Source organism: Marmota flaviventris, chromosome 12 (genome assembly GCF_047511675.1).
Source record: "Marmota flaviventris isolate mMarFla1 chromosome 12, mMarFla1.hap1, whole genome shotgun sequence".
NCBI classification, from domain to species: Eukaryota; Metazoa; Chordata; class Mammalia; order Rodentia; family Sciuridae; genus Marmota; species Marmota flaviventris.
Window position 1 is genome coordinate 108,703,907 of NC_092509.1, and position 13,372 is coordinate 108,717,278.

Here is a 13,372-nt window from a genome sequence, read left to right on the forward strand (position 1 = left end):
AGGAGCTGAAGGTGGCTTCCTAAACGTTGAATGGTCCTACAGAGTTTCTGCAACCAAGTGTTGGGGGATGGGGCAAAGCCTGAGGGGACCCTCCCTGGCTGCTCCCACCCCTCCCTACCCTGGACTTCCTGCCTGGGAACTCACGGGAGGCCGGAGGACAGTCCCCAGCACCCAGGGAACAGGAGGAGCCGAGGAGGCGGGAGGGGGGAGCAGGGCAGGTGGCTTTTCCTGCTCAGAGGTAGAGAGAGCAACAAGAGGAACGGGAGGACTGGCCGCCAGCACCAGGAGCAGGTCAGAGGGCATTCAGCTCCCCAAACCACAGCGAGAAGACAGACAAGCGCTTTTATTATTTTCTTTGTAATTTGCTTCCTTTCAAATTCCTCTAATTGTTGAAAGTATCCGTCAGTGATGTACTAGAGGGCAGGGACCCGGGGAGCCTAGGACAGAGGGAGGGGGCAGGAAGCCAGGCCGGCAGCTGGAGGCAGGGAGGGGCGCGTCTACCCAGAAACGAAGGGAAGAGAGTATAAAGAAGTGTCCAGATTGGCTGAGAGAGCATCCCAAAGAAGACAGGAGAGGAGACTCGTATTGTGTTTGCTGATTGCTTCGACCCCCGTCTGACCGCGCCAGTGTGGGGAGAGAAGCCCTCCCTCTGGCCCCTGCCCCAGGGGGCCCGGGGCCAGCCGGGTGTGATGGCGGGAGATCAGTTGGAGGTATCGGAGTGCACGCTGCCAGGTCCTTCTGTGGGGGAGGTCACTGATGAAGGGGTAGTAGCATCCTGCCAACCTCCATTAGCCTGGAAGGAGAGAGGGAGAGAAGTGAGTCCTCTGTGAGCCGGGGGCTGGGGACCAGATGAGACAATGCGGAGGAGCCCGCCAGAAGGGCCCAGCACAAGGCACACTCATCCTGGCAGCTGCTGCTGGGGCGCTCGTATCCCCCACCCTGAGAGAGTTCAGACCCTCCGGGGCCCTGGGACTCAACGCCTGCGCCTCCCACTTGGGTGATAGGCTTGACAACCCAAGCCTCTGTGACTGGGTCTCCGCCCCAGAGGAACGCCAGGGGTCCTGCAGGTCAAGAGGCCTGGGGTGGTGGGTTCTGACCTGGCTACAATTAGCTGTTGGCGGTGGGGAAGCATCTTCACTTCTGGGGCCTCCGTCTCCCCTTTAGAAAAAACAGGACGGTGGGCCCCAGGGCTCCTGAGTCCCTCCCCCAGGCTTCCCACCTGCTCTTGGGGTTCCAGGCCCCGTTCTCAAGCTCACTCCAGGCTGAACCTCATGCCCGCGAGCCTGGCGCCTCCAGGTTCCCACGGGGACAGACCACAGCTTGCTGGAGCCGGGGCGTCCCTGCACCCCACGGAGTGGCAGGCCATGAGGTGGGCCTTGGGAAGGGGGAGGCGATCCAGGCTCCACGGCAGCCAAAAGAGGGCGGCGGGGCACGGGGCTGGGCTCTGTGAGCGGACAGGAGAGCCATGGCCCGGGAAGCCAGGGCCTCCCTGGACCTGGGAGGTCGATCTTCTGAGGCTAGATCCAGAAGCACCCAGGCCGTGGACTCACTTAGTGACCCACCCTTTCAAAAAGCATCCCAGAACTCAGACAGCTGAAGAATGGTCATGGTCAACAGCTCCCAGCTGCCCCTGTGTCAAAGCTCTGAAGTAACCGGACGCAAGGCCTTCCCCGTCACTGAGCTCTTTGGAGCTAATATACCTGGACGCCGGGAACATCAATGTCGATTAGAGCGGGTGTTGGTGTTCCCGGTAAAATACTTTCTTTTGTTCTTTTCTTTCACCTGATTCTTTGAAAAACTTGGAACACAGGGCAGGCATTGCCATTCTCCTTTGGGAGGACCCCGGCTTCTCTTCTTGCTCCACCCACAGCACAGCAGAGTGCTGGACCGAGCCTGCAGAAGAGGAGCTGACTCCCCCCCTGGGGCAGAGGCTGTGCAGGCCTCCCGGCCTCTGACCCTCCATCCCCCGGCTTTGGTTTCCAGTGGCTCCCCCCAGTGTGCTCCAGTTCCCCAGGAAATCCAGGCTTGCTACTCGGAGCAGCTCCCTCCAGTCACTCTGCAGGAGGGGGGGTTTGTCCACCCCATACTCAAGAGTAGCCCTGGGTACCAAAGGGCCCTCGCTCATCCTGGACAGTGTCAGCAGCACAGCTTGTCAGTGGTGGGTCCAGGAGCAACGTCCCCAGCTCCCACCTCCCTGCCCCCAATGCAGACGGCCAGCTCTTGCCCTCCTCACTGCTGGCTGTCTGTGATGGGGACGAGGCAGAGCACAGCGGGGAAGACAGAAGGGCCTCCCGTCCCCTGGGCGCCCAGACTCCTACAGCCGGATCCCAGGGCAGAAGGACTTCACTTCCTGCCAGAGGTCCGCGCAGGCAGTCGGTAGGGTGGCTTCCTTCCCCACCATGGCACCCATGTCCTCCTGCATGTCAGCTCAACTGGGGACAGCCACACTTTCCCAAAGAAGATCTTTAGTGTCAGTCATCTTTTTTTCTTGAAAAGTAAAATACCTGTATCTTATAATATTTGGAAAATATAAAAACATAAAAACAAAATCTTCAACACCCATGATTCTACAACTCAGATAATTACTATTAGCATTTTGATATCTGTCTATCTTAATAATCTTTTTATGGGTGTATGTCAACCAGATAGATGCTTAGATGACAGACAGACAGACAGGCAGGTGTGCACGGTGCGGGGGTGTGAGTGGGTGTTGGAAACCTGATAAAACTTTTTGAGGTGGTGTCATGGAACAAAGGGCTGGAAAGAGGGAAGTCCGGCATTTGAGCCTCAGCTGGTGAGTCAGGTGGGTAGGAAAGCCCACCGTGGTGCCTGGCACGAAGGAGTCTTATCACACTGGTCACAAATCACCACGTCACATCATGGAGCTGTACTGTGGCCCATGGAAAGACAGTGGGGTGTCTGAGGGAGCCCCCGTGGCCTGCAAAACATGGTACTGAGGCCAGCCCTGAGGAGTAGCCCTGGGCAGGAGGAGGCAGGGCTTTCTGTATCGCCCAGGACCTTCCGTGGGACTTCTGTGGGTTAAAATAGTACACATTTGAACTTTTTTCTTAGAAGTTCTGTTTCCTCAGGGCACAAAGTGCTGAGGGACGGAGACGTCACAGGTGACAGAGGCAGGAATGAGCTCCACCTCATATCAGAACCAGCCCTTGGGTTCAGCTAGTTGGAAGGTAGATAAAACCTCCTAACTCAGAGGTGAAACGAACCCCTCTACTGCTTCTCACTTCCTTCCGCACACTCACACACACATGCACAGACGCCTCACATTTGGCGACCACCCATTCGGGCGGGCATGCCCCAGACCTTCCCCGTCAGCCGGGAGTCCCACATTCCCACAAACCCCCGTGGCCTGCACGGAGTGGGACTGCAGGTCTCCCTGCCCCAGGACATGCCCTCTCACCCCCCACCTCTTGCCTTTCCTCGGGAGGTGTTCTATCCAGGGGTGCAGCCTCTCTGCCTTTCTGCCCCAACCTCTGCCTGGTCACGACAAACCCAGCTCAGCTGCTTCCCGTGAACTGCGCTCGCGGCTTCGCCCCCGTCCACCTCGAGGCAAGGCCTTCGGCGTGGTCCTGGGACACGACCTCGCTCACGCAGGTCAACCCTGGGGAGCAGTCCTCCCAGGCTGCCCTGGCTGCCAGGGGATGTGACGTCGGAAGGTCTTGGTCTGTCTCTGGGCACAGTGGGAGGGGAGGAGGTCTCGTCAACGACTTGGGGTGGCAGGAAAGGAGGCCTTTGTTTCTCTGTCTCTGTCCCTTCACTCTCTGATGCAAACTGTGCTTCAAAACAGACCTGCTCTCCAAATGCTGATGTCAGGGAGTCTGCACTGGCACCCAGTGATCCTGTGGCTGGAAGCAGGATCCATCTGACTCCACACCTGCAGGCTCCACCTGGAAGCCCGCCGAGGGGGACGCGAAGGGAGCTTACCATGGGGACAGAAGGTGGCATTTTTCCAAGAGCAGAAGGCCCGCGTCTTCAAAACCAGTCCAAGACCTTTTGGAACAAAATGTTCCAGGACAATAATGCCTGTGTATTCCTGCCCTAATGGACATGTGATGTGGACAAGTTTAGCGGGAACTCTGTGTGGCTGAGAGGCACAGCAGAGGTGGCTGGAGCTAGCAGGGGCCAAGGCTGGGGCCAGGCAGGGCGGGAGGTGCACTGGTCTCTCCTGACAAACGGCAGGCCCAGAGGCAGCTCAAGCAGCTTCTTCCTTCTCTGCCACCCCCCTCAGTGGGCACGGAGGGCCTGCAGCTGCCTCTCCTGGCTGCGGTTTGGCCACGGGGCTGGGAAGTGCCGCCCAGCTCTGCCCCTTTCTGCTTGGGCTGTGCACCAACCTTAGCAGCACCCCCTTGATGCAGAGGATCCATCACCTGAAGTGACAGCCCGAGTGGGGGCTGGCTCTGGGAAACTCTCATTCGCAGCCCAGAAATACACTGAGGTGCGTGAACCGCTGATGTCAGCACTGGGCGAGCTGGTCGAGCAGCGGCAGATGCCATCGCGACAGAGGCCTTCGTGCACAGGGTGAGAGGGGCTGCTCCAGGCCCTCCATCACCCAGACGCCAGGGGCCACCACACCGTGCACACGCAGAGCCACTAGGGCCTTCCAGAGACCACGGCTCACAAGGGGGAGGCCACACCCCAGATCCACATTGTTCTACCAAGCTCAGAGAAAACATTTTCCAGATCCGCTCAACACTTCCCGGAGGTTAAACGGAGAGCACTTACCAAGAGATGCTTTGGGGTGAAAAGACACTCCTGGAAAGTCCCCTGAGGGTCGTCTTCTGACTCAAAGTTTCCCTGGAAATGTTACAGTGGTGATCTCCAGCTGTCACCAGAGGGATCTTTCAAAAATGTCAGCGTGACGATGTCACCCCCGGTTGTAGACCTCCAGTGGCTTCCCACTGGCCTCAGGACAAGGTTCAGCGTCCCTGGCTGCGTGCACTCTCCAGGCAACGCTCCCAGTCAGCACTTCAACCACAGGCGAGGACCTCCTGCAGCCGAGCCTGCTTCCCACTTCCTCTCAAGCCCAGTGCTCTCCCCATCCAGTTACACCCACTGACACTGGTCACCTTCCAGAGGGTCTGGACATCCCGGCAACCCTACCTGACCCCCGGCAGGGCCTCCTTCCCCTGCAGGCCCCTGATTCCCTCTGGGTCCCTGATGGCAATGCTGGGCCGCCGTATTGCATCTGTGCCTTCCCAGGACTGTCTCAGCTGCCGGACCCCGAGGCAGGGCCGTGACCTTCGTCTCTGGTTCTAAATGCCTGCCATAGCATCAGTTCTGATAACGCCTCTCGGGGGACAGAGGAAGAAGCAAGTGAACACACAGTGGACGGAAGCATTGTCCTCCACTGCGGAGGAGAAGGGTTGTCAGGTCCTGGCTCCACAGTTCCCGCGGACCTCATGGCCACCGCCGTGTCGGAAGCAGGGCCTGGTTCCCGGACACTTTGGCAGCCAGACCCTGAACTCTTCTTACCAACTCGCCATGAGGGAGATCCGGCAGTGCACACTGTATTCTGATCAGGTGACTCTGATTGATTGATGTCTGCAAGGTTCTGTTTGTTTTCAGGGAAAATGGCTGAGAGATGGTGGACCCAGCTGCTGCAGACGTTGTGGGCCAGGCTGCAGACTCCATGTTGCCCTGAGACTCCAAGTCCCAGGGAGAGCCCCGCCTCGGTGCCCAGCAACAGCTCTTAGCATAACATGTTTGGCAACACAAAATGGCAATTCTTATCCAATGTGAAAGTGTTCTCTCTTTGGTGCCCATTTTTCTTGGACAGTGTATCCCGTCAGAGATTGATTGTCTGATGTTAGAAACCCTTCTCTAACTTGTTCTCAACTAGGGATGTTATGGACCACTCTCTTTTCTGCTTATGATTTTAGATCTCATGACATTTGTTTATGGTTTTGAATCGTAGCAACATCCACTTGTGCTTTAATATGGTTTTGGACTATAAACGGTGTATTCAAACCCTGAGAGGGAGGTTGAAGGGTGTAGACTTGCTGCCTACTCCTGGGCCCACCAGCTAGTGGATCCAGATCACCAACTGGGGGATAAAGTTTCCTTCTCCTGCTTTAAGGTCCACTTGGTGATTCATTGCAATCTTGCTTTGACACAGAGACACAACTTCATGCACCAGCTCAACAGGAGGCACCATCCACAAGGGTATGAGGACTGTCAAGATGCTCATCCTGAATCTGAAAGTTGCCCAGCCGCCACCTCAGGCCTATGGGAGCCGCAGGTGCATGGGAAGAAGCGGTTCCCAAGTGGCTGGTAGGAAATTATCTCCCTCCTTTTCTTTCCAGGGCTGAGACCCACAAGCAGGTTCAGCTCCTGCCTTAGGATCTGGGCATAAAGTTGGTACAGAAAGCACAGGTCACCCTGCTAAATTTGGATTTTAGATAAACAAAAAATCACCTTTAAAGCATGCAGCATTTCCACCTGGGAACGGCAGGTACTCTGGGAGGGGACCATCCAGGCCTTGTTTGGGGCCACGGGAAACTCAGACGTGGCTCTGTGGCTTGTCTTGCTTGGACCTTCTGCCCCGTGTCCTCACACAGGAACTTGTCTTGGCTGAGACCATCTCCACCAGCCTGTGCCTTCTTCTGCTCCGTCGCCTGCATTGATTGTAGGTCCTTTGACATCAAGAGCCGCCCACTCTCAGGACTGGACTTCTGCTCTGCAACCTCAGTCACTGCCACCTGCCACATCCCTCCAGTGAGTCCTCTGCCTGCATTGTCCCATGCACTGATCTAGAATTCCTGTTTCCATGGCCCCTTGGGTGCAAAGGGGGCCTCCCAGGCTGCCACCTCCCACGAATCAGACCTGGTGGCCTCATGTCCCTGTCGTGCTCCTGTCTATCTGGTCCTGACCACAGCCTCCTGAGCCCCTTGCTGTTGCTGGGCAGGCCCTCACTATTCAGGAAGATTGGTGACACCATCGGCCACTTCTGGTGGAGAATAGGTGCCCTTGCTGCAAAGACTTGGGGCTTACAATGCTGCACAGAAACAATCTGTCTCCCACTGAGGACTCCAGGAAGGACAGGCGAGTTTCCTCTGCCCTTGCCTGTCCACCTCCTCTGGCCCTGGGAGTCTGTGCGTCTCCCAGGGCCCCGCTCGTGTCCCTCCTTCTACCACCACCTGCCTCTCTGCAGGCTCATCCCACTGGCTTCCCTGCCCTTCGCTGTGACATTTAACCCCTGCAGCTTTCGTGAATCCTCAGTAGCCTCCTGTGAGCACCAGGTCTCCTCCACTGTGGTCATTAACCTCCTGAGAGCACCAGGTCTCCTCCACTGTGGTCATCAACCTCCTGTGAGCACCAGGTCTCGTCCACTGTGGTCATCAACCTCCTGTGAGCACCAGGTCTCGTCCACTGTGGTCATCAACCTCCTGTGAGCACCAGGTCTCGTCCACTGTGGTCATCAACCTCCTGTGAGCACCAGGTCTCGTCCACTGTGGTCATCAACCTCCTGTGAGCACCAGGTCTCGTCCACTGTGGTCATCAACCTCCTGTGAGCACCAGGTCTCCTCCACTGTGGTCATTACGGTTTTGATTCTGTGCATACATATGCAGTGCTGGGTTTGTACTATTTGCAGGGCGCCTGATGGTAGATGAATTTTTTAAAAACTCTTGGTTTCTGCTATCAGGAAGTTGACTGTTTATGGAAATAGACATTTGATAAATTGTGAAAAGAGCGTGTGTGGGGTTGGGATGGTGTAAGTGGGAGGGAGGCAGACGAGGCCTCCTGGGGCTCTCGCGGACCAGCCCGCTGCGAGCAGGACAGACAAGAGTGGGGCAGAGGGCCGAGGGAGGAAGGGAAGCCTGTCCACTGGCCTGTGGAGTTCAAAGAAGCCCAGGGAGGGCAGCACGTGGGAGCATGGTGGACAGCAAAGGAGATGGCTGAAGACAGGGAGCCCCAAAACATGCCCAGGCTCGAAGTCCAGGGGAGACCCAGGGAGAGGGTGGGCAGCCCTCAGAAGGCCGGGGTGTCCAGCACGGTAGCTGCCTGACTAGGCCTCCCCTGAGCTGGTGATGAGGAGGCTTGGAGCCGCCCTGGGTGTCCTGCTCCTGGGAGCCCAGGCCCTGGAGGCTGGCCCCACACAGCTGCTGGGCCACGCGGGACCTGGCGGTTCTCTTGCTCCAGATCACAGGTACACCATGGTACCCACGTGTGGTATGGACTGTCCTACCTCAGGAGGGAAACTAGAACTCGGAATCCAGGATTTGCCAAACCCAGACACAGGAAGGCTCTGGCTGGGCCCCGAGGTGGCTCCCTGGGAGGGGCTGGGGTTCGTTTCTAGGGGGGCAGGATTGCTGCCCTGTTACACTTCAAAGAGGACATTGCACATAATGTTTCCACACCCCACAGACGCATGGTGTCCTCCGAGCGGGAGGTTACAACCCGAAGTGGGTTTTAATTGAACTTTTCAAAGGTTATCTTGATCTCCTGCAAAATAAATAACTAATTAATTAAAATAAGCTTAGCTTCATTCCGCTAAACAGAGGTGTCCTGCTGCAGAGAATTCTGTTTATATCTGAATAAACCTCCTCGATACTCAGAGCCGCCCACACACACTTAGACTCCCACACACACTTAGACTCGTCAACAGCCTTCAGATCAGGCCTGATTTCCCCACACTTCCTGATAGTCCCAGGCGGCCAGTGCATGTTCAGAGAGCACGCAGAACACCTAAAGAACATGCTCCCACAAGCACATGCACACACGCACTACTCACGCTGGAAGAGAGTGAGCACGTCAGACAAGATGATTGTGCTTACTCACATAGCCAAATCTACATAGCTCAAGCAGAGGGTATTTTTAAAAATCTCTCAGTATAAATTACCCAGTTGGCTGATCCTTTTCAGAACTGAATTCTCCATTTCGTTTATATAACCTTTGATTTTGCTTTGGCTTTGTTGACAAGTATTATTCATTAGGCGTACACACAGCCCGTGCACACCCGCGCCCAGAGCGGGGGCTGCACTCGGAACACAGCAGCGGGCTGCACATGCCCTCCTGCCTTGACCCTCAGGCCGTTTGCCCTCTCACAGGAAGCTGAACTCTCACACGCTCCTGACCATCCGAGAGACAGCAATTACCCCGGATTATCAGGACAACAATGACGAGCCGTGTAAAGAGAGACACCGAGCCCACTCCACACCCCCAAGACTGGCATATTCAAGTACACTCAGGACATTAATAGCAATTTACATGCCATCACTAAGACAAAGCCACAAAGGCTCCGTTGGCAGCCTCTTATTTGGAAGCCTATTATTTGTGGGAGTTACAGGCTATAATCACAACAGAAACTTTCAAAACCCTTATCTTCCGTGACGCACCAAATCTATTTCAGAGCCATAATTGCTCTGTCACTGGAGAGTTTGCTGCTTAATGCACTCAAATGCCATTTAGTGTTTACAGGGTCTTTACAGCTAGCAGAAGGGTGGGGGAGGGACAGTGGGAAGTGGGGTGCAGAGAGTGCCGAGGGGAATGTGCTAGAATGAGCGCTGGCCTCAACGGTGCCTCCTTTACTCAGGGCAGGATGTTATCATTTAAGAAATTCTATTTACTAAGGAATTGAGAGCAAGGGCTTGAAAACAACCTGTGTTCTCAAGAATTCCAAATCCACCACTTAGCACCCCAGGGAGGGCCGGCGGAGCCCTTGAATGAGAGAGGTGGCGCCTTCTCTCATTCTGAGGTTTTCATCCAAGTCTAAGGGGGTTTGTGACACCGAGGGCCCGGGAGTCGGACCTGGCTTTTGCAGATGTGCTGCTGGTAATGGGAAAGGCAGCTCCAGATGGTGGGGAGATGTCAATCAGCAACCTGGAAGACGCAGGCGCCACTCACAGACGGGGAGGAGACAGCCGGAGGCTGAGCACATCTGAGGCACAGGAAACGTCCCCCCTCTGGAAGGGCGTCCCGTCTCTGGAAGGGCGTTTCTTTGAGGAAGTGTCCCCAAGGCCATGGGAAGCTTTTTAAGGGTCTATGGATTTTATTTCTTCGTCCTTCAGAAGGAAGAAGGTACTTAAGTAGCTTAGGGTAATACTAGGCATTAGGTAAAACTTCAACCAATCTTTAACCAAACAACATGTCTCTAGGTTCTTTTAGTAAGTTTTGGGAGATACTTTTCGATGCTGAGTTTTTAATAGACCAAAAATATAGGAAATGTCAAGCTAATTCCGACTTCAGGGCCACTTTTTTTCCCCCTTAAAGACCAACACAGTATCACAAGCAATCCAGCTTTTGCTCTCAAAAACACTGCCTGGGAACCTGGAAACAGGGTGATCCTCGGGCTCTCCTGAGTTCTCTCCTTTCAGAAGCAGAACCTCTGCTTTCTCAATGTTAGTCGGGTGCAACCCTCTGGAAGACGTCATAGAAATCCATGAGGAAAAATCAATGTCTCGAGAACAGACTGGAAAGGCCAGTAAACGTGGGGAAAACGCCCCGGTTCACTACATCAGAGAGACACAGGTACAACAGGATGACTCCCAAAGGCTGAAAGACTGATGTTGTGGGAGAGGGCAAGTGGGAGTTGCCAGTGACCATACAGTAGAAACTTCCAGAACAAAATTCACAATGCATTTCCCACATCCTCAGATCCTTTGATGTCAGATTCCTGTAGATCCTTTGATCTACAGTTTCATTTCTAAAAATCAATCCAAGGGAATTTCAGAAAACGTTCAGTGCCTTTTGTATGGAGTTTCCCATGGTGTGATTAACAATGAAAAGAAAATGGCGGACTTGCCCTGAGATGGGTTCCAACACAGTTACTCAGTCATCTTAAAAATGATGTTCAATAATACAGAAAACATTCATGACGTGTTTTTAGTAAAATAAGTGGGTTACAAAATGGAATGTAACTTTCCACGGCCACATGAAAAATACACTTGCACACAACAGGCTGGAAGGGTACAGAACAGAAAGGAGGATTTTCTTCTAATTTTCCTGCATTCTTCAAATTCTCTGTGTTGAATATTAATTTGTAATCAGAATGATAGTAAATGTGAGATTTAAAGAGGAGGCCAGCAAGCACCTGTTGGGTCTCGGGGTGTACGCCAGGAGTCAGAGCTCAGTGGAGGAGGAAGCTGGGGCACCTGAGCCATGGGCAGGTCCAGGGTAGGAAGGCTGAGGGACAGGCCGGCCTCCACAGAGAAAGTAGAGGTGAGTCTGAACTCTTCAGAACAGAACCGCTGCCTGGGAAACCTATCAGTCTGCAGTTCCCCCTCTTGGAAACCAGGGCTCATGCACAGTGAGACCCAGAGCTCAGCTGGAGGAGTGGGTGAGGGGCTGCAGAACGGACGCTGGGTCTCCTTCCCAGGGTCTCTGCCTTCAAGCCCAGAGCCATCACCTCTCCACCCAGATGACAAGACAACGCCTGCTGCACTAGAGAGGAAGGGAGCCAGAGGGACCCTCAGGCCTCGTCCTCCAGGCCTCAGAGCACGCCTGCGCGCCACGAGAGGCCGGAGAGGAGAGGGTGGGGCTGCCGGGTCTCTAGAGCACCTGGAGAGACCTTCTGGCAGGAGTTGGTGACCAGTGCAGAGTCCAGGTATAAATATGTAGCTGAAGGTAGAGGTGGGTACCGAGACATGGCGAATGAGAGAAAAGGAAAAGAACAAACATGCCAGTCTTCTGGGGCAGAGACTCTCTGGCAACAGAGACGCACGCTTGTGGGTTCCCAGAAAATCCAGCCACAACCATATAGCCGCTGGGGCAAAGAGAAACGCCCCCCAGGGCAGCAAGGATGATGGCCCATCCACAGCAGGTCCAAGTGGCCATCGCAGGACACACCTATCAAACCACCCACAGCAGGTCCAGCTGGGCCATCTCAGGACACACCCATCTAACCCACCCACAGCAGGTCCAGCCATCGCAGGACACACCCATCTAACCCACCCACAGCAGGTCCAGCTGGGCCATCTCAGGACACACCTATCTAACCCATCCACAGCAGGTCCAGCTGGGCCATCACAGGACACACCCATCTAACCCATCCACAGCAGGTCCAGCCATCACAGGACACACCTATCAAACCACCCACAGCAGGTCCAGCTGGGCCATCTCAGGACACACCCATCTAACCCACCCACAGCAGGTCCAGCTGGGCCATCGCAGGACACACCCATCTAACCCATCCACAGCAGGTCCAGCCATCGCAGGACACACCCATCTAACCCACCCACAGCAGGTCCAGCTGGGCCATCACAGGACACACCCATCTAACCCACCCACAGCAGGTCCAGCTGGGCCATCGCAGGACACACCTATCTAACCCATCCACAGCAGGTCCAGCTGGGCCATCGCAGGACACACCCATCTAACCACTCTGCCCAGGGCCCAGTTGAGGAGCGGGACAGCCCATGATCCCTCTTTTCAGATACCTATGCAGACCCCAGTCTACGCATAGGAGAGCCGCCACAGGACCGAGTCCACGGGGCACTGGGTAGCACATCTGGGAGGAGCTAGGATGCCCCTCCGGGAGGCAGACCCACCAGGTGAGCAGAGCATGTGCTCAGCAGCCGCGGGCTGGGCTGAGGTTCTACGGCCTGAGCTTCGACCATCAGGAGCAGGAAGGGCCAGTTTCCAGGACGATGGAGGAGGAGGAGAGACCCCCACAGCCCTGGCACTTCAGAGACTCGGGTGGAGGATAGAAGAGAAAAGCAGCTGGCCAGGTACTGGCAGGTTTCGACAGCCAACCCCGAGCAGCCGCAGGTCCATCCGCTCTCGCAGAGGTCTGTGGTGTGGGTGTTGCTGGTCTGGTGTCTGCTCCCTGCCCCGTGATGTTTCTGCTGGTATGTTTGAAAATGTCCTGATTATTTCCATGAGCCTGAATTGAGATCTGCATGTAAAGTGCGCAGCGCGTAGAAGGAAGTCAGTAAGGTCAGCTATTAATACGACTGTTAAGTGTCACTTCGGCCTGTTGATTTTCCATTCTTACTGTTTTTTGACTGTTCTTTAAGTTGCTGTTTTAAAGGACTCCCTTCCTTTATCAGGACTCACCCTGCCATTCTAGTCTCTGCACGATGCTCTGCAGCTGATGCTGTTTTGACCGCCCACCTGCTTATTTAGATTGTACTGTTCCTCTTAGCACTGTGCACGTTATTGCTTTTAGCCTGCATTTTGTCACTGCACATACCATTGTGATTCTGTGCAGCCATCTTGTCTTTCCATTGCTCTGTAATTGATGATTCTTTATTTCTACTTGTTTTTCTTAGTATCTTCTTCTTTTAAAGTTTTAATTCTCATCATTCATTTTTTATACTTATGGTTTCTGACTTGGTTCGTAGGATAATGTCTTTGTCCTCCATCACATTTTAATTTTAACTGATTAGAAATGACAAGTGTTACATGTGGCACAGA

General features: G+C 54.7%; 1 protein-coding gene across 3 annotated transcripts in view; it reads right to left on the reverse strand.

The window, feature by feature from the left end:
* Window positions 1-341: 341 nt before the first annotated feature.
* Pbx1 (PBX homeobox 1) overlaps window positions 342-13,372 on the reverse strand; it is a 232,129-nt gene continuing 219,098 nt past the window's right edge. For 2 of the 3 annotated variants that reach the window (XM_027922858.2, XM_071600373.1), the window contains one exon: window positions 342-793. In XM_027922858.2, coding sequence (XP_027778659.1) covers window positions 701-793 — 93 coding nt within the window. In that variant the 3' untranslated portion in view covers window positions 342-700. The remainder of the gene's footprint in view (window positions 794-13,372) is intronic. The other variant, XM_027922859.2, reaches the window with a different exon arrangement.